Consider the following 21,955-nt stretch of genomic DNA (forward strand, 5'->3'; position numbering starts at 1 on the left):
AATGGGAGTGGTGTGGCTAAATCTCCTAATCAGTTTTGACCCTAGTTTTATGATGTGTAGTATAGCATGTTAACCAAAATTAAATGTCTAGAATGTGACAGATGAAAATTATAATTTGCCTTAAACAGATTATTTTTTTATGCCTTATTGTGTGGCCTTCTTTTTATGCCTTATTAAGGAATATTCATTACAGAACATACAGTATTCAGGAAGACCACACATCAGACATTATCCACAACACTTATTTTACCATGAGCTGCTAACATTATCTCCTTCACCCTTCTGTACTGGCTTAGCAGCACTGTTAACTCCTCTATTCGACGGTCCTGCAAAAAAAACATTAAAGGGAACTCATATTCAAAGTACCAAATTTAATACCATTACATTTGTAGATATAAGAAGTTATACATATTATTAATAGCTATACATTCACTGTGACGCCTGGGGATTTGTGCCTATTCTCAATAGGAATCGTGTCCAGAATCCCATGTGCCTTGTATAGAACATTAATTCCTCAACTTTTAGCTGGCATTGTACATACTATTTGGTGAAATATATGAATTTACTATTATATTTAAAACCTCCAGATTAATTTGATACCAAATCAGTTATTTACAGAGGCACAGCAATAAAGAACTTTGGTTTGATTGAACTGAATCCTCAGCTGTTCAGGAGCAGACCTTGACTTACCTTTTTCACCAGCTCATCTCCCCCCGTCCCAAAGGTCATAACTTAGAGCAGCCCCACAGCGGTGTTAAGTTGCACTGGCTTGATTGATGTGGATCACTGAAGTACAGTGTGACCTGGCCACATACTCTTCCTACATTCAACATGCTCCCACATGGTGGGCCAGGAGGGGATGGTATAGAGTCAGATATGAAACTATATTTTGTCTGAGGTTTTCCCCTTACTGAGAATCCCCAGTTCGCCCACTTAAGGCCAGATTTTCAAAAATGGCTCAGCCCGCAACAGCTCTCCCTAAAAATCTTTTGAAAACCTGGCCACTTCAATGAGATGTCTGAGTGGGAGCACTGAGCTCAGTTGGACAATCTGGCTTCAACTGTGGGTGCCAACTTCTTTTGAAATAAACTATCCTTAGTTATTAGTCCCATTTGTGCTGCTAGAATAGCACAAAGCCAATTTAGTGGGGCTGAGTATCTGGCTCAACATCCCCTTTTCTTCCTCTTGAAGTTGCAGCCATTCGAGTGGAAGAGGAGAGGAAAAAACAGCATAGCAGAATGAAGAGATGACCTCTTGGCCTATCCCTTTAGGTGTCCCCTCAAGGTGTCAGATGTATTTGGGGCTTGGACAGTGAATGATGAAAGACACCACTGACTTTAAAGACACCAAGTATTTAAACTGACAAATAGTGTAAAGATTCTCAGCTGTCTAGGTACGTAGACTCCACAGCTTCTGCCTAAGCCACCCCTTCCTTGCCTCCCCTCCAAAACTTAGGATAAAAGTCATGAATTTCCACCATGAAATGCACAGGCCTCTGTCATTAGAGTTAAAGGAAAATCTCCACAAACACTAGTAGTAGGGCTTAATTCCTCTTCACAGACTGGTGACAAGAGAGCAAGGCAACTGAGGAAGTCTGATTCAATGCAGCAGTGAACAAAAATGTACATGCCACCAACTAGTACATTCCCTAATGTGAGACCAAGGTTTATTGACAAGCAAAACAATTTCAAAAAAAAAAAAAGCCCTCTAGTCTCTATGTTAGGATGGACTTCATTGCTCTCTGCTGGAATTTGCACAGGGTTCTCATAGCAGTCCAGACTGGCAACAACATTCATTTCTCTCTCCCACCCACAACACAAGGCAAAACAGTAAATTTGTAGACAGGAGTTTTGCAGGTAAGAGAAGAGAAGGTGCTGCTGTTACTTGCCCTAAGAAGTCTACAAAAAAAAAAATTGGGCTTATAATAGACATCCAGCTTTTACCATAACTATGGAGACAGTAGGGTCTCTCTGTAATGAAAAGCAGACACTGGAATATTCACTCCAAAAACGTATGCATGCATCTTAAACTTAAACAGAGCAACTTCCAAAAACCTTAAGCATCTGACTCCTTTACTTGCTGTCCTAAATGGCACATGCAGCCACATTATTCAAGATGGCTGCTTTACAGACAGCAGCCATGTACCCCTATACTGGCCACTACTCAGCTACTTAAACACTCCATATGTGCTAATGGAATGGGTCTCCTGTCCCTATGAATACAGTCCCTGAGACTAGAAAGTGAGCAAAGATATTTGATATTCCTCTTAGAATGCAAAATGTTATACAGCCTTGTAACAGCTCTGCTAAAAGATAACGCCACGGCTTTTATTGTCTGGATGTAAATTTTGGCTTTTTGACCATTTAAGCAGCTCAGCCTGTTATGAGTCACGTTCATTTATGAGGTGCTTAATTCCCTTTCAGTGTACCCTGCTTCTATATGAGGGTGTGTATTAAGAGGCTACTTGCTCACACCTCGCATCTATTGACATGGACTAACAACTTACTAATGCACACTCTGGCCTGCCTTTTTGCTATTACGGTGCCCTGATCGTAATTTTCTTAAAAACCTCCATTTAAAACCACCAAACTTTAATTTTTATTTATTTATTTTTTGCAAGAGTGAGAAACAACTTAGACAATAAGTAAATGGGATTTGAAGCTGCGCAGCATCTTGCAGGATTGTGCCTTAAAACCTCCCACTCAAAGATAGTTCAGAAGAACTAGCACATAGCGGCGGAATCAAAAGGTAGGAACACTGTTCTATTTAAAGATGTCAAATTATTTCTTCTAACTTTTCTCTTGGCTTTTTCTGGACTCTTCTGGCTCTCTCCACCCGTGAGTTCAGTTTCAGACTCAAAGGTCACTCTCAGCCCACTTTCTGGTGCAGAATCTAAACGGACAGTGTCAAGGCACTCCTGATTCTGATTCTGTAATGGAAAGCCATGTAAGAGTGGCTGGAGGGCCACAAAGTGTTGCTGAAAGGTCAGTGAACCTTATAAGGCGGAGAAGGCGGGATGCCCGTAACCCTGGATCTCTGTTCCCCAGGCAAAAGAGCTCCCGGATGAGAATCCCATTGTAAAGATGCTGCAGCTGGGCTGGTGGGGAAAGGCAGCATCACACTTTCAAGGTTAGCCACATAAGTCCCATAACCCCATGAGACACCAGGCAACTCACAGTGATGTTGGCCTTATGAAAGCAGCATTTTAGATCATTGCAGAGATGCAATAAATTAGACCTTCTTGACACACCTCCATTATTACTGCAAAGGGGCACGTTAATCCTAACCATTTCCTCACCTTTTCTTCATTTGCAGCTAACAACGATTCCATTCCTATCTTCAGTCGTTGAACTTCTTGATCTAAAATAGTTTTAAAATGTTAAGAGAAAAATGTTTATTATATGTAATCTAATTTCCATTCTATTCTACTTAGGTTCTTATACAGGGCCTATCACTGGGCCATCTGAGTGCCCAGTACCTAGTATAAGTAAAGTTAAACTAGGACAATCACACTTTTTGGAAGTCTATAGCTCAGGCTTGCCAATTGCTGTCAAATTAAAGGTGCTACGTATAATCAATACTATATAATGGCTTTGTTTTAAACATTTTATTTTCCTAAAAATTTGAGTGGAAAAGATTTGACACCTGTTTCTCCTCTGTGTCATATTTATGGAAATAATTGTAAAAGAAATTATCTTCCAGCTGGGGAGAATGATCTATAGTTTACATGAACAGTGGTTAAAGAATATTTGTGAAGCCTGAAGATCAACAACAACAAACAATAAAAAAAGAAAGCCTGACATCCTGCTGTAATTCTGAATGTCTTCTTGTAGTCTTCACTGCACAAGAAAAAGGTTTCCGTGGACTCCAGAATCTATTAAAAACTTTCTAAATTTGAATAATTGAATAAAATTTGTGGCAAAAATACAAACAGCAAATACAGAGCTGTACCACGCATATCACAATCTTTACAATGCAAGATTTGTAGGTTCTTTATGAAAGTGCATAGGCAAAAACTGTGTGTCTTCACAAACCTGTATTTCTGTAAATTTACAAAACTTTTACAATGAGATTTCTTAACTAATCATAGGCACAACTCTGCCATCAGTTCTCCATGTACTACTTCCACAAACTATCCCACATCCCCATTTGTACGAACCAAATGTAGATGACCAAGCAGAGCCTAAAAATATTTTATCTATCGTAGCTTCCATGCAAGGAACACACTCCTGGACATTTTTAAATTGACGTATTTGGTTCACAAAGAACTGTGCTACCAGTTCTCAAAGACAGTAATACAGTGGATAAGGAAATGGGAAAAAATTAGTGTTGCAAAAGGCATTGTTAGCAAACCTTTTTACAACAAATAGTTTAAGGTTGAAAATTCAAGCTTCACATTCAAATTGTTTGTAAATACTTTAATTATTAATTTTAGTTATTACAAGTTCCATACATTTTGCAATAGTTGGCTATGATTAATATATTACCAACATTCAAATGAAGGTACTGAAAACATGTTTCTCATGCAGAAAACAGCATTTAGTCAACATGTGAGATGCACTAACACAATCAAATAAAAAAAAATACAAAAACCAGCAAGCAGTGAGCAAGCAATCAGACAGGTTTAAAAAGAAAGCTGCTTTTTTAGAAAAAGCTTTAAAAAAAAATCAACCTGGAACTAATTTTCATTCATCGCTATTAGACTTTCAAAAGAACCGTGTCAAGGTATTTTAATCACTTTTAAAATAAACTTCATTCTCACTGTTTGTAATAATCCCAAACAAATCTGATTGAAAAGCTATTTCCTTACCAAAATGTTTTCCCTTATTTACCTCAATGGTGAAAAGAAGAAGCAGGCTTTCAAACAAAACTATTTCCCACAAATCACAAAGAGAAAAATGAAAAGAAACATGCACAAAACAACTATCACATTGGCTTTACATGCAAATAAAAAAAATGAAGGTCAAAACAAGGGCCTATTAACCTTGACAGTGTCCTTTTAAAGTCCAGCTATTTGATTTAGCAACCTATGAGATTTCATTCATATTTGTTTGAAGTGATAAATCAGACTCAGGCTTTAAGCAGGGCCAATAGCGGTCTGCTTGCTGCAAACAATGAAATATCTGTCTCATGTACATTATGATAAAGCAGCTGAATGTAAACAGATATTAAATTATTGCTGCAGAAGTGCATTTTAGCTATAATTTGTGTGAAAACGAACATTAAGAAAATGCCAAAAGTGAATCTCAAGGCTTACGTTTTTCTTTTAGCCTTCTCCTATATAGTTCCTCTACGATGGTAAATGGTGAAAGTCAAATAAAGTTTGTAGAAAAAGCACAATTAGATACTGTATGGCAACTTAGTCAGAATATGCATTCAAGCATAATAGGTACATCTTGACATTATTGTCCTTGTGTGTCTCAGAAGAAAACCAAAAAGTTTGACCAGAAAATTTGGCAATTTCTTTTAGAGGAGATGTTGCTATTACTACATATAATTCCTTTCAAATATATACCAATTCAGTAGCTTCATTAGGGCACTCATAAATTTAGGCCCTACTACTGGCTCCGAGCTCTTGGAATCAGAGAGTTTAAGCACTGATATCAGTGGGAGGAGGAATGGACCCACAGTTGGAAAACTGAAAGATGTGGAGCTATTGACTTATTGGTAATACATACTCATTTTAAAAAAATTCTTTGAACATTCTGTAGAAAATCTCAAACTATTCACCTAATGGAAAAATTCCTTTTAAATTAATTGTTAAAGTTTCAAAACAGTGTTAGGGAAACTGTATTTTCTAGTGTCATATGCAAACCTTGTAACACTCAACATGCACAAGCTCTACAGATGACTAGCACCAAACACTGCTAATACGGTGTTAGAGCACTGCCTGAATAGGCAGTCACCCCTTATGGAAGATACAACAGTAAAGGGCTAGATTGTCTCCTTCGCTTCTGGAAGAGGACACTCAACAATTCTCTTTGGGAGGGGGAGCAGTGGTGAGGGAGGGAGTCATGGGCCTGTAGCATCATCTCCTTCTGCACCCTGGTATCCAATGGAAGTTGTGTGAGGTCAACACTCCAGGGAACGTTGGCGAGGTTGGCTGAAAATGGAAGGGCAGTGAGGGAACGGGACCAGTTCTTCTGCACATTGTTGATAGTGCAGATGTACACAAAGCAATCTGATGGAGATTCAGTCCAACTAGGGGATGATGCGGTCCTAACAAGTTATGATTTTGAATGTTTGAATACATAGGGGCTGCACATGGCTATTACTGGGAAGTGATTGTGACGCTGTATGATTGGACTATGACCATTTATATCATGAATATTGCCACTGTTAGACAATTGCAACAAATCTTGTACAAAGTATGTCATGTAAGGTATCAATGGAAAAGTCACAGTCTATCAGCTATGATTACCCTGGAAGCATCTCTATTTTGCCTCTTTCCTGCTCTGATCTCTGGACCATGGTCTTACATGAAAAGGAGCATTCTAATCAGTGGATTGAGGACCTTCCAATCTTTTGGAAGTTAGCAGAGACTTTACAAGCCAGCATTTTGTAACATCACTGCTTCAAACCTGATACAAGAACTCTGCAATGATTGCACTTATTTGATTTCCTTAACCATTTTAACAACAAGGAGTCCGGTGGTACCTTAAAGACTAACAGATTTATTTGGGCATAAGCTTTCGTGGGTAAAAAACCCACTTCTTCAGATGCATGGAGTGAAAATTACAGATGCAGGCATTATATAATGACACATGAAGAGAAGGGAGTTACCTCACAAGTGGAGAATCAGTGTTGACAGGGCCAATTCATTCAGGGTGGATGTAGTCCACCCCCAATAATAGATGAGGACGTGTCAATTCCAGGAGAGGCAAAGCTGCTTTTTGTAATGAGCCAGCCACTCCCAGTCCCTATTCAAGCCCAAATTAATGGTGTTAAATTTGCAAATGAATTTTAGTTCTGCTGTTTCTCTTTGAAGTCTGTTTCTGAAGTTTTTTTGTTCAAGAATAGTTACTTTTAAATCTGTTATAGAGTGTCCAGGGAGATTGAAGCGTTCACCTACTGGCTTTTGTACATTACCATTCCTGATGTCCAATTTGTGTCCATTTATTCTTTTACGTAGGGACTGTCTGGTTTGGCCAATGTACATGGCAGAGGGGCATTGCTGGCACATGATATATAACATTAGTAGACGTGCAGGTGAATGAGCCCTTGATGGTATGGCTGATGTGGTTGGGTCCTCTGATGGTGTTGCCAGAGTAGATATGGGGACAGAGTAGGCAACGAGGTTTGCTTCAGGGATTGGTTCCTGGATTGGTGTTTCTGTGGTGTGGTGTGTAATTGCTGGAGAGTATTTGCTTCAGGTTGGGGGGTTGTCTATAAATGAGGACTGGCCTGCCTCACAAGGTCTGTGAGAGTGAGGAATCGTTTTCCAAGATAGGTTGTAGATCATTGATAATGTGCTGGAGAGGTTTTAGTTGGGGGCTGTACGTGATGGCCAGTGGTGATCTATCATACTTAACCATTTTAACTCTCTCCTTTTTCTTTAATCTTCTAAATAAACCTTTAGATTATAGGTACTAAAGGATTGGCAACAGCATGATTATTGGGTAAAATGTGAGTTATATATTGACCTGAGTATATGGCTGATCTCTTGGGATTAGAAGAACCCTTTGTTTGATTAAATTGGTTTTAAATAACCACTCGTTATACAGTTTAGTGTATGAGTGGAGAAACAAGGGCTGGGATGCCTAAGGAGAATGCATTTTTGACTTCATGTTAACCAGTGTGGTGAGACAGAAGTGTAACTTTTGTTTCTGTCTTGGTAATTCTAATAATAGAATAACCACCAGTTTGGGGGTGAGTCTGCTCTATTCCTCAGCAGTTTGTCCTGAATCTGGTATTCTCAGCTGTGATCCACTGAGGCACGGTGACAGTGATAAACAACAGTTTGGTAATTTAAAAAAAGGTAACTAGAAATACCCTTTCATTTAACTTTGAGATCAATATTTTACAAATATATGGCTACAAAGAACATTAAATGGTCTAGACAGTATTTGGTCCTGCCATGCGGCCAGGGGACTGGACTCAATGACCTCTCGAGGTCCCTTCCAGTCCTAGAATCTATGAATCTATGAATCTTTCAATTTAGAACAAAGTTCTCTGCATTAGAAGTTTTAGTGCTCTGTGGATACCAAATTCTCTTACTTGGCCTGTCAGTAGAGCAATCTCCTCCCACATCCCGTCTCCTTACATTGCTTTAAATGCTGATCAGTGGCTGCTTCACAGAACTGAAGACAAATGTTTTCATTTCAGCTTTGATTTCTTCCCCATCCATTCTTACCTCTTTCTGCAATTTCATTATGTACCAAGGTCCTGGAGAGCTGACTCTGTAAACGTTCAATTTCTGCATCTTTGAGAGCTAACTGCTCCTGGAGCTGGGCTATTTCAGCCTGAAAGAACAGAACAGAAATTCAGAATGTCACCATCACCGGATACCCACTCATTCTCAACTCCCAAACAAAAAGTCACTTCACTTGACTCCAGGCCCTGATTTATAACTTCTTTTAGTATTACAAAACTCTTAGATCCTTAAAAATGCCACCTATCCTGCAGGAAGGATATACCTTTTACAGGTGCACACTGTTTTTCAATGGTATTAGCCCTGCAGAGCAGGAGATGCCTTGCAAGGATGGTGTGATTTTAAGGATTCAGGACTGTACAGCCTGATCAAATACAATCAGGCTGTTTCCTTAGTAAGTAATCTGGGAATAGACAGAAAGTATTAAGGGCAGTTGTTTTCCCAACAGTTTGTACAAGGCTTTACTTGGGCCAGCAATATAGTGCTAAAAGGGAACTCAGAGTCATTTGCAAAGAGAGCAGAATATTTTCCCAAATTTTACCCACGTTTTGGAAGAGAGCCCTGCAGTGTTCACCATAGTCATGGGTCATTTTAGTATGTAAATTGTAGTTCGGATTAGCTGTAGCTCCTACTATTGTGATATAATATTTCTGTTTCCATCATATTAAAAAAGATAAATAATCAAACACAAGAAAAGTGTTCTGGGTTGAATTCTACTAAGTTTGACCACTGCTGTCAGACATTTGGTAAAACTTGCTCTCACCTGCATCAGATATTTTAGATGGCAATTATGACAGAAGCAACGCATGGGCTGAAAACCAACCATGCATATGGATCAAAACACAATCGTTAATTTACACACATCAGAATTCAGGCTGCCTTATGACTAGGTAAAATCTCACACACTAAAATTTCTCAAAAATCCAGCAGGGATAGAAATACAGACTTGTCCAACCGGCAACATAATGATACTATTATCTCATGTTAGTCCGTCTGAGAGCAGCTGGCTGTAACACACTGGGCTATTTTAGAAAACAGCATCATTTTTCAGATTTTTGTGCATCTTTAGAAGCACTTAAAGCATTTGCCTCTGTAAAAATTTACTGTGATCTACCCATGACATTTCTAATAGACATATCACTTTAGTATCTAGCATCTTGGATGTAAAGTGTTACCAGGTCCTCAAGACATTATAATTAAGAAAAACCCATGATCTGATAGGGAAGAAGGGAAGAGATTTAATTTAGTAGGTGAAAACACATTTTGACAAGAAGGAGCAGGCAGCTGGGTGGCAGCAAAGGCTCACCATTTCTGCCATCAAATCCTCATGGAATATAGGAATTCATCTTACTAAACCTCTGAATGATTACCATGCGTTCTTAGTGACTAATATGCTTTATATATCCCAGCCAGGGAGACATTTCAAATTTTTATTTCAGTAGCTGGAGCAATAGGAAGACAGAAGTGCAGACTTCCTAATAGCAGATTTGGACTTGTCTCCTCCACCCATGCTTCAATCTTGGTTTCTCCCTTTCCTCTTTTAATTCAATTGCATGTCATCGCCACAGTTAATTTTCCTCTTCCTTTCCCTGCACTTATATTCCTTTCCAGTTCCATATCTTCTCCCACTCATTTCTCTCAAGAAGTCTATTTCTCTCTCTCTCTTCCCCACCTTTTCTCCTCTTTCCTCTGCCTCCACGCGCCTCCACTTTTCCCTTTCACAGTCACTATGATAATAGACCGCACATCGTTTTGACAAAACATTTACCAAAGACCTAGAAAGTTCATTGTCACTGTTTCAGAAGATGGATTTATTACTGTGATGGAATACACCCCTGTATATACACTACTGTAATAATCTTTGTAGAAAGTATACCTTGTAAGATACCATTTAAAAACTCATAATTTGCTGATCAGTATTGTCCTGCTAAAATATGTGTGGCAACATTGTTAAGATTCCCCTGTATCATGTTATTAACGCACGTTCCAAACCCCACTGACCTGGCCAGGCAGAAGTCAGGTCTGTCCTAAACAAAGAGAGGAATGTGTGCTTGTTTTAATTTGCATTTATGCAGGAAGCTGAGTCATCAACCAGGGAGGGAAAACAAACGAAGTTTACACATATTCTTCCACATATACTCTACTCTTGTCTCCTGACTTTCAGATCAGGGTCCTCCCCCCAGAGTCCAATGGCTGTTTATTTTTGTCTTCTCACATGCAGAAAATGAGATGGGCAGGGAGAGAGAAAAAGGGGAGCTTTGGGGTGTTTGTCCCTCTGCTTTTTAGTTTCAGTCCCCCTCTTGAGTTCACACCCCTCTTCCTGCCAAAGAATGGCCACTTACCTGGGTGACTGTCCAACTGATTTTGTTGATACCTGGCTGAGGCATCCATTTGCCTTTTGTCTCTGAGGAACTGATTTGGGCTATTTCCCCAGATAAATATGCATCGGTAACATCATACAGTAGAATCTTATAACGTTCAATTTTGCCACACATTTTCTCAGGACAATCATGATCAGCAAATTATGATTTTTCAAATGATACCTCGCAAGATATACTTTGTACAAGATTTATCATAGTTTTGTAAAAGTGGTGAATATAAGGGTATAGTCTGTCACAGAATTATATTAGCCTTTTTTGTAACTGCACCACATTGTTCGCTCACATTCAATTTGCAATCCATTATAACTCCCAGATCCTTTTACCAGTATTACTGCCTAGACAGTTATTCCCCATTTTGTAGTTGTGTATTTGATTTTTCCTTCTTAAGTGTACTACTTTGCACTTATCTTTACTGAATTTCATCTTGTTGATTTCAGACAAATTCTCCAATTTGTCAAGGTCATTTTGAATTCTAATCCTGTCCTCCAAACTGCTTGCAACCCCTCCTAGATTTTATAAGCAAACTCTTCACTCCATTATTCAAATCAATAATGAAAATGTTGAACAATACTGGATCCAGAACAGACCCCTGCAGGACCCCATAGATACCTCCTCCCAGTTTGACAGCAAACCAGTGATAACTACACTTTGAGCACGGTCTTTCAACCAGTTTTGCACCCACCTTATAGTAATTTCATCTAGACCACAACTTCCTAGCTTGCTTATGAGAATGTCATGTGTGGCTGTGTCAAAAGCTTTACTAACAATCAAAATATATCACATCTACTGTTCCCCAACACCATCCATCGGGCCAGGAACCCTGACAAAGAAGGAAATTAGGCTGGTCTGGCATGATTGGATCTTGACAAATCCAAGTTGGCTACTACTTATTAAACTATTATCCTCTAGGTGTTTACAAACTGATTAATAATTTGTTCCAGTATCTTTCCAGGTATCAAAGTTAGGCTGACTAGTCTATAACTGCTTGGATCCTCTTTTTTCCCATTCTTAAAGACAGGTACTATGTTTGCCCTTCTTCAGACCTCTGGGAACTTACCCATCCTCCATGAGTTCTTGAAGATAATCACTAACAATTTCAAGATTGCTTCAGCTAGTTCATTAAGTACTCTTAGGGGAATTTCATCAGGCCCTGCCAACTTGAATACATCTAACTTATCTAAATATTCTTTTACTTGTTCTTTCTCTATTTTGGTTTGCATTCCTCCCCCCTTGTTATTAATATTAATTGCATTAAGCATCTGGTCACCTGAAATATTACAAACAACACTAGTTTCTTAACTAATTTGAAATAATCTGAATTTACTCATGTGAGTAGTCCTTTAGAGCTGACTGGGAACTATTCACATAAGAGGTAACTTGATTATGGACTATAAGTACCTCAACAGGGAGAAAATACTATATACTAAAAGGCTTTTTAATCTAGTGGAGAAAGTTATAACAAGAACCAATGGCTGGAAGCTGAAGCCTGACAAATTCAAACTAGAAATAAGGCACAAATGTTTAACAATGAGGGTAATTAACCATTGGAACAAACTTCAAAGGGAAGTCGTGAATTCTCCATCTCTTGATGTCTTCAAATCAAGACTGGATGCCTTTCAGGAGTTCATGCGTTAGTCAAACACAAGTTATTGGGCTCAATACTTGAATAACTGTGTAAAATCCAAGATGATCCATTCTGGCCTTACATGCTACGAAAGTTATTCATGTGGTACACCAGGGGTAGGCAACCTTTCAGAAGTGGTGTGCCGAGTCTTCATTTATTCACTTTAATTTAAGGTTTCGCGTGCCGGTAATACATGTTAATGTTTTTTAGAAGGTCTCTCTCTGTAAGTCTATATTATATAACTAAACTATTGTTGTATGTAAAGTAAACAAGGTTTTCAAAATGTTTAAGCAGCTTCCTTTAAAATTAAATTAAAATGTTGATCTTACGCCGCCAGCCTGCTCAGCCCGCTTCCAGCCTGGGGTTCTGTTCACCTAGGCCTGCAGCGGGCTGAGCGGGGCGACTTGAGGTCAGGCCAGAGGGCTGGGGGTGTGTGTGGAGGTGCAGGGCAGAGGGCTGAGTGTTGGGGGGAGGTCAGGGCAGAGGGCTGGAGGGTGTGTGCGGGTGCAGGGCAGAAGGCTGGCTGTTGGGGGCGACTCGAGGTCAGAGCAGAGGGCTGGGTTGTGTGTGGAGGTGCAGGGCAGATGGCTGGGTGTTGGGGGCGACTTGAGGTCAGGGCAGAGGGCTGGGGTGTGTGTGGAGGTGCAGGGCACAAGGCTGGTTGTGGGGGTGTGTGTGGAGGTGCAGGGCAGAGGGATGGGGGTGTGTTGGGGTCGGGAGGTGCAGGGCTGGGGTGCTCGGCTCGTGGGGGTGCTCCCAGCCCCCTGTCCTGAGCGGCTCATGGCAGGGGGCTGGGAGGGGTCTGCCATGTTCCACCCCCTTCCCCAAGGCCCATCCCTACCTCTCTCTGCCTCCTCTACGGAGCAGGGAGCACGCTGCCACTTGGCTCGGCTCCCCCTCGCAAGGGCAGTCGCTGGCAGGGAGAGGGAGGGGCCAGAATGCATCATGTTGTGGGAAGAAATGGGGGATGGGGGGAGCTTGGCTGCCGCAGGACCAAGCTTCTGCCTCCTGTCCCCGCAGGGGAGAGCGGTGGGCGGGGGGGCTGAGTGGGGCAGGGGGCCAGGACCCCTCCCCCACCGCTCTCCCCTGCGGGGGCAGGAGGCAGAAGCTTGGTCCTGCAGCAGCCAAGCTCCCCCCTCCCCCTTCTTCCCCCAGCGTGGTGCTTTCCTGCCCCTCCTCCTCCTCTCACCGGGCAGGCAGCGTGCCACTCAAAATCGGCTCGCGTGCCGTAGGTTGCCGACCCCTGTGGTACACCAAAACAGCTCTGCATTTTTCCTCCCACTGCTGTCTTTGTCTACATCTGTGAAACTGTGAATTTCAAGCTAGAGAACTTACTCCAGAAGCTAGTAACTGATATGGAAAGAGTGAAATAGAAAGCTTGAAAGGAAGGCTTGCTCATGGAACAATTCCTTTGTTAGCCAATATATTAGTTTTTGGAAAAAGAGAGAACGGTGTGGCAGGAAGAGTAAAAATCCTAAATAAAAGGATAGAACAACTTTAAAGGCAAAATCTGCATTCAACAGATTGTTCAAACAAAACCTTATTTTATAGTCATCAGTGAAATGTATTAAATGTTAAAAAAAGTAAATATTGAGGGAAATAGGGAGTATCCACATCTAGGTTGGAATAAATCTGTCTTGCATAAGTGCTACATTTACTGCTTACTTTGGTTGCTTTTAATTTCCATTCATACTGGGTTCTTTCATTTTCCAGCTCTTCCACTTTAATTTTGAGATGTTTGAGTTCCTGAAGCAAACCCTGCAAAAGAAAAAGAGAAAGAACAGCTAAAGAAAGGCTCAGCCGAGTGTTTGTTTTCCAAGGACACGAATCAAGGCTCATCCATGACACAGTCCAGTGAATGTGGAACCATCCATGCAAAATAAACTTTTCCTTGTTATTTGTGCACCCTAAATTAAGCAAGTGAAAGCTACTTCGATTTGCTATATTATTAAGTGGAATCCTTTCTGAAACTCTCTAGCCAAAATTATGACCAACTTTGCTTGGTTGTGTAGGAAAGATGGCTGACTCTGACGTGTTCAGGTGCTCGGGTCCACTTATATCCATGTTATATTGTACCAAGGGTTGTGTTCAGAGGTTTTTTTTAAAAAAATCTAGAAGTCTGAAATGCTGCCCAAGAGTCTCCTAATGTTCACAGAAAAAGCCTCCTGCTGGCAGGTATTTAAGATACCTAAAAACACCAACAAATACCACAGATGAGGCAATATTCCGCAGACAGGCACCACACACAAACACTTTACAGACAAATAAGACTATGTCCCTACCTGAGGAGCTGATGATAGCAAGACCCGTCAGTAAATAAAAGGTTCCATGTTAATTGATGCAGCCAAGAGATGCATTTACAACAACAACAAAAAGATTCTCAGCAGCTTTATTAGGATATATCTACATGGGGAGTCTTAATGCAAAGCTTTTTGCTGCATGGCTGATAATGCGCCGTACACAAGCTGCACCAATAGTGTTCACACGGTTTGAAACTCCTCCAGGAACTGGTCCTCTAGAACTAGCTGCTCGGTGTCCTCCTCTTCTTCCTCACCCTTGTCCTGCTTCCACTGTTGCTGAACTTCCTCCTGCTGCTGGAGGAGCTGTTGCTGCTGCCACATCCTACACTCAGCGGTGCGACATGTGGTCTCCAGAACCAAATTTGTTTGGCTTTGAGCCCTGAAATACACACCAAGCAGTCTGCCACCATGCTGAGCAGAGCATTTCTGGCCTCGGAAAACCAGCATGGTTTGGTAGGAATGAATCGTTCTGCAGAACTGGGATGACCAGCAGTAGCAAGAAAATTTCAGGGTGGGAAGGGCTAATTTTTTTTTAGACGAGTGCTGAAGCTTGGAGCTTCATCAACAGCATATCAACATGCTGTACGCCATGCCCCTAGAGAAGCAGGTCACTATTACCATCAGGAAGCTGGCCACTCCAGAATGCTGCTGATTGGTGGCAGACCAATTCAACTTGGGGAGATCAACTGCTTGGGACATTCTCATGCAGGAGTGTCATGCCATGGAAAAGGTACTGTTGCATCCAGTTATAATGCTGGGTAATGCTCAGGAGACTATTGGGAACCACATACATGCAAAGCCATCAAACTGTCTGGGACAACTTATAAACTATCTCCTATCATTTGCCACCTCCCAGACCCTCATTCCCCCACTAAGGCACAGAACTTATGAATAGGAAGTGATAGTTCTCCATGGTGTTCCAAGGGCTGGTTGACCACCATGGTAGGTTTACAGACATAAATGTAGGGTAGACTGGAAGTGTACCTGATCAGAACTCATGTCTTTTCAAACTAATGGAAGGAGGACTGTGTGGCCCCAGGAACAGCACTCGGCTTTTTTTTTTGCTCCGCCGGCGGACCACCCCTCCCCCATGTGTCCCGATATTTTCTGGAGACCTGTCTTAAGCCCTGCTTCCTTGGTTAATGAAGCCATTCACAGACCACCTGAACAGAATGACAGGGCTTTTTAACTACCCACTCAGCAGCTGCAGAATGGTAATCAAGTGTGCATGTGGCTGTCTGAAAGGGAGATGGCACTGTTTGTGGAATAGGTTGGAAGCGGCAGAAAAAAATGTGCTGAGCATTATATCAGCATGTTGTATTCTATCCAATATTTGTGCAGATAAGGGGGAAAGCCTTAACAGTGGGTGCGAGGATGAGGTCCAGATCTTGCTCAGCAGTTTGAGCAGCCAGCCAGGTATACCACAGAAAATGGAAAGACCTAGAGACATATTGTTTGGGATGCCCACTGTTCTTATTTTGAGTCTCATCCCTGAAAACGTGTGGCTATACAACCAGCTGTTAGCCCCTGGAAGTGGGATTCAGGTTCATTGGGTGCTGTAAGTGTGGCCTTGTCCAAGTACTTTTGTGAAAATCCATAAATTATTTTACCATTGTTTAAAGGGATTTCTAACTTTCATGCAGTGATGAGGCATAATATATGAATTTTAAATGGTTTTGATTATGAAACAAGAAAGAGTCATGTAACAAACCAAAAATTAAGTTTTTACTGATGCAATACTACAGCAGCTTTTAATCGAAAATATATTAAACAAAATAACAGTGCAGCCAACACTGAAAGTGCATTGCAGTGCAGAACAGTTGGCGGGGCGGAGGGGCTTAAAGTTACAGGCAAGTATACGCCTTGCTTCCGTCTCTTCTTGTTCGTGGGATTTCTGGGATTGAGTGCCGTGGCTCAAAGTTATCAGGGGCACTGAAGGACTCAAAAGAGCTGGGCGCTCAGATGCATTTTTTCTCTGTGCTCAGAGGTTGACCTCTGCAAGGGGCATGGCTTCTGGGAACACTGCTCCAGGGGGCTGGAGCAGGGTGGAGTTGCAGGTGGCCCCAATAACTTGTATTGTCCAGGGGCTGAAGAACGTGCAGCACCTGCTGTCCTAGCACCACCATACGATGAAGCAGCATTTTTTGGCTTAATATAGTCTCTCTGAACTGCCTCTGCATTTCCCTATCCTTTTCCAAGCTCTCCTTGGTTATGGCAATGCTTTCCCTGGTGACTGTGATGTTGTCCATGGCCACTGACAATGTCTTGTTTGACAGCTCCATTTTTTTCTCCCTTTGGCTCCTCAATTACTACCTCCACCTTTCACAAATCTTGAATTTTTCTTCGGGACTCTGCTATAAGCTGTGCAAACATCTTGTCCCAAGTCTTCCTTTTATGCCCCCTCAGGTTGGCCAGGCACTCTGCCATTGACAGAGGCCCTCTCCTTGGCGGTCTGGCCATTGCAGGTGCCATGGCTGTAGGAGAATGGAAAAAAAACCAAGAGTGGACTATTGTTTGTTTTCCAGTCAGGCCATGATAGCACTTTTTTAAATATGAATTACTGACTTTATCCCCTTGAGATTCTTCCCAGTCTTGGGGGAACCTCAGAGATAAGTGGTCTGCGTGTGGGAAAGGTGCTGGTTGCACTGCAATTTTAGTGTGTACAGTGTATGCTGTCTTGCCTTGCCACTGTGTCTCGAATTGCTGGGGCAGGGGAATTATGTTCCCAGTCATGCTTTGCACTTGTGTTTTTGCGTGGGAAGTGGCTCTGTGCTGTCATAGGGGTGAGGTGGGCATCAGGGCATGAGCTGCATAGTAATCCCCTCTACATTTCCTTTGTGCTGTCCTAAGTCTCGATGACGTTACACTGAAGAGACTAGGAGGCAGAGAATAGCCTTATTCAAAAGGCAAAGGGCAGACCAAAGAGATACGCTGTGCAGATATTCACCAAGATGGTCCCCCAGAAGTGCTGTAGGAGTAGAAAGGAGTTGCGAGCTATACTGGGAGGAATGAGTACGTGGCAATCCCTATAATGTGAGAACCAAAATCAAGCCATTTCTCAGTCTTAAATTCTGCTTTATCTCACCTGCAGACATGGAGAAAATCCACAGAAAAATAGACAGGGTCCTGCAATAACTGTCAGCTACTGTCAGGGGAAGGAAGGGGGCTTGGGAAACTCAGAAAGACTCCTAGTTTATATCTGCATAAAATGAGCCGTGGGCCACCCAGACAGAAATCAGCACAGCAGCATACCACAATTAATAAAATAATAATAATAATGAAAAACTTTAAACAGGTACTTACATGCCGAAGTTCCCTCCAGAGGATGTGTCTCTGGTCCCGGCCTGGGTTACTGGCGGGGACTTGGGCTCGGCTGATAGAGGGTAGGAATTGGGCTCTACAGCTGCAGGGCAGGAACTGGGTTGATTTTCACCTGGCTCTCAGGGGACAGCTCTTTGCCCTCATCCCACTCATCTTCCTGGTTGCACTTTGGCAGCTGGAAAAGGGCTGGTAGCAAGATCCAAAAGTGTTTGCTGGTCTGTCCAGTTCTTTATAAAATGGAGAGGTTACATGTCTCCTGGTGGATGTCTTCCTTGCATCCCTCATTTTAAGGTAGGCCCTCCTGAGCTGCATGCTCTTTCTCCAGCACAGCTTGGTGTCCCGATCATGACTCTTTGTGGACATCTGCTTCACGACACCCACAAACTGTTCTTCATCCTGATGTGACCAAAAGAGCTTCCTGCACTGACTCTTCTCCCAGATGGCAATGAGATGCAGGGTCTCAACATGGCTCCAAGCAGTAGCACAAGGCAAGTTGTGGGGACTGTGGAGTGGAATTGCTACAGTACTGCAAGAATACTGATACACTCGAGCCCAGGAGCAAATGGGCAAAAGCTGGTCTCATACCTACAGGGCGGGTCTGTCCTGGGATCTTGACACCAGGGCAGGGGATGCACACAGGTACATAGACAGGCCAGTAATGGTCGACTTCAAAGCACTGAGGGATAGCTGTTGGAGCAGTGCATACACACAAACAACAGATCTAACTAAATCAATTCGTAGCAAACTTAGTCCACTTTGCTAGAGGACTCCAGAGTTTTGCTGTAAGTGTGGAGTTAATGCACGGAGATGCGTTGCGTCACGTGTATGCTAGCGTTATAGAACCAGATTAACTCAACTTGAACTGGTTTAAAACCCCCAGGTAGACGAGTTGTGTCTGTTTAATCCATCAGCAGATGGACAGTTCAATCTGCTGCTGCTCAGTTTTCCTGTTCTTCCCTGCCTCACAGGGGCATTGTGAAGATAAATACATTACATTTGTTAAAGATTGTAAGGGGCTCAGATACTACATTATGAGGCCTTTATAAAGTTGCTCAAATATCTAGATAAGACATATAGAGGGAACACAGCGAATACTCCTTCTCCCTTCTAACAGCCAGGATGATTTGGTTGGCGATGGGAGGCACTGCTTCAAATTTATTGGACAAGTACTAGCTGAAGACTGATATAAAAGATGACACTTTGAGGAGGGTACCAGAAGAGCATCAGGATAGGAATCTCAGCACCTTCCCATTTCCCAACACCTTAAGAGAGATGGAGGGTTAGGAAGGAAGGGCATCTCACCTGGGCACTGCCCCTGTCTGGTATGTTTAGCCACTTGGCTGTTAGGAGTCTGGTAAAATTCCCAAGTCCTTTCTTTCAGAGTAGCAGCCGTGTTAGTCTGTATCCACAAAAAGAACAGGAGTACTTGAGGCACCTTAGAGACTAACAAATTTATTAGAGCATAAGCTTTCGTGGGCTACAGCCCACTTCATTGGATGCATGTAGTGGAAAATACAGTAGGAATATCTATATATCTATATATAGATATATATATACACACACACAGAAAATGAAACAATGGGTGTTACCATACACACTATAAGGAGAGTGATCAGTTAAGGTGAGCTTTTATCAGCAGGAGAGAAAAAGAACCATTTGTAGTGGTAATGAAAATGGCCCATTTCCAGCAAGTCCTTTGTGTGAGTGGTGAGATTCTGAAAGATTAAGGGGGAAGAGGAGCATGGTATTTTGGGATGAGAGATCTGGGAGGCAGAAGTGCACGAGGAGACAGAAATTACAGAAGAGAAGGTAGAGAACATGACATAGGGAAAGAGTTATAAGTGAGTGGAAGGAGAAAGAGGAAACAGATACGGAAGACAATGAAGGAAATGTACACTATGATCTACAATAGAAAAGAAAAGAAAGATGAGGAAAGTTTAAAGCCAAGAGAGAGAATAAATCTCATTTAACACCCCCCCCCCAGGAAATTGACTATATTTTACAACAGCACACAACAAACAATACATAACCATCTTATTACTTTAAATTACAGAAGGTGTGGTTCTGGAATATGCATCAACAAAATCACCAGTATATTTTACTAATGGGCTTAGTCCACAGCAGGTAAATTTTTCAAGCTCTGATTTTAATGAATAGTAATGTTTTATAATTTAGCATATTGAAATGCAACTTTTGTTACCTTTGATGTTGGTGCCCAATTTACCTTCACCAGGCATCCAAGCACAGGGGTTATCCTTGTCAGTGGGCCTACCCAAAGCTGTCCAGACAGGATCCTAATGACCTCCATCTATCTGACCATATCTTGACTCTTGAATCCCTCCCCTCCTTTAAGATAATTATAACCTCAGTGTTCATTCTCTGAGACCAACATTACTGATGAATCTTGGCACTGGCATCGAGGGGGCACTATTTCCCTGAACTAACATTTGTAATGTGACAAACCCTAAGTCTAATCCAAACACATGGATCTTGCATATTCTTGTACATTAAGGAACCCTACCTATGTCTCAGGGAAAACAAGAACAGTTCTTCAAATGTGTATTTTAAACATGGAACCCCATTCGCGATGCTGTTCATACCTTAATATAAATTTCAACCTTTTTCTCCATATGTACTCTAATGACTCAGTAGTCAGTGCCAGACAGAGGTGAATTATTAAGCAAAAACAGCAGCCGTACGTTTAATAGGTACCAAATCAACAGAGGATATTTATAAAAAAAATACTATGAAAAAAAGGACAGAAAAATTATTTGAAAACCAACCAACCAACCAACAAAAAATCAAAACACCAAAACCCTCTGTCAACATGAGCAGATTATAATTCGGCTTTCCAGAAATGATCCCACAAATAATTAAGGAAACACTGCAAATGCAGCAACCTGGAACTAAAAAGTAATCTTAAAATAGGCTTTCAAGCATGCCAATGTCACTCTACCTCCATTCAATTTAAGCAGCTTAAGCAAAGTACCTTCTACCCTGACACGTGAAGTGGTTTTGATCAAATAAAGTGAAGGTTTATACTGTAAACATAACAAATGTTTTATCATAAGTGCTTGCTTCAGAGAATAATAAAAAATTTGCTTCAAGATTTTAAATTTTTTAAAAGTACAAACTGAAGTCTTTTACTAAGGTTCTTTTAATTAATTTCAATCTCTCAGAACACACACAATGAGCAGAATGAAAGGAAAAGCAAATTATTTCTGCAAGCGTGCTAAGCACTTCTTAAGTGGCTCACTGTATTCAGTGCATAGTTATGCTGACATATATGGTGGCAGATCACCTCAGAAACTATGCTGCTCTACAAACAAACATAGTTCTATTGTTGGCATTCTAAAATAGAACAGCTATGACAAAATGCTTTTGAGAGTTAAAAGCAAAATGCAAACTTTATAAAAAAATTAGGGCCATATTTTGCTCTCATTGACATCTGTGCATTGGTAAAGCAGGCATCAATAAGAGCAGAATTTGGCACTCGGTTTATTATTAACACAGCACGCTCTCTAAAAAAAAGTCACACAGATTAATGCCTATTGTTCACAACATAATTCTGGTTAGTGGAATTCAGTTTTTGTGAGAAAGGGGGCAATGCACAAAATTATGCTAAAGTGTACTTCTCATACATCACACCGAGAGCAATTCTTCTGGGTGAGGCTCTCTACCACTGATCTTGTGCTGGCCTGAGGACCATTAGCTGTCAGTTCAGGTTTCCTATCTTGAGACTTTCTTTCCTGGATTTTACTATTAATTTCCAGCTGTAGTCTACACATCTGCTCCTGTAGCTCACTGATCAGGTTCACTACTGACTGCAAGAAGGAAAGAGAGACAAGTGAGAAAGAAAATGAGGGGGGTTAAGGAAGAAATAAGGGCAGGAAGCATAGAAGATTATTTCACAGTCACAGGACTACGGAATACATGAAGCTGGGAAGAGACTACAAAG

The 21,955-nt window shown here is 41.5% G+C and overlaps 1 protein-coding gene across 50 annotated transcripts in view; it reads right to left on the reverse strand.

The window, feature by feature from the left end:
• Nucleotides 1-21,955, reverse strand: part of PPFIBP2 (PPFIA binding protein 2) — a 193,839-nt gene that overhangs the window by 39,049 nt on the left and 132,835 nt on the right. For 23 of the 50 annotated variants that reach the window (XM_065594922.1, XM_065594918.1, XM_065594915.1 and 20 more), the window contains 6 exons: nucleotides 21,639-21,821; nucleotides 14,042-14,134; nucleotides 8,354-8,462; nucleotides 5,258-5,290; nucleotides 3,299-3,360; nucleotides 251-326 (listed from right to left, as the gene is read on the reverse strand). In XM_065594922.1, the coding sequence (XP_065450994.1) occupies nucleotides 251-326; nucleotides 3,299-3,360; nucleotides 5,258-5,290; nucleotides 8,354-8,462; nucleotides 14,042-14,134; nucleotides 21,639-21,821 (556 nt within the window). The remainder of the gene's footprint in view (nucleotides 1-250; nucleotides 327-3,298; nucleotides 3,361-5,257; nucleotides 5,291-8,353; nucleotides 8,463-14,041; nucleotides 14,135-21,638; nucleotides 21,822-21,955) is intronic. The other 27 variants (XM_065594924.1, XM_065594923.1, XM_065594930.1 and 24 more) reach the window with 3 other exon arrangements.

The sequence above is a fragment of the Chrysemys picta genome, chromosome 4, assembly GCF_011386835.1.
Source record: "Chrysemys picta bellii isolate R12L10 chromosome 4, ASM1138683v2, whole genome shotgun sequence".
In the NCBI taxonomy this organism is placed as follows: Eukaryota; Metazoa; Chordata; order Testudines; family Emydidae; genus Chrysemys; species Chrysemys picta.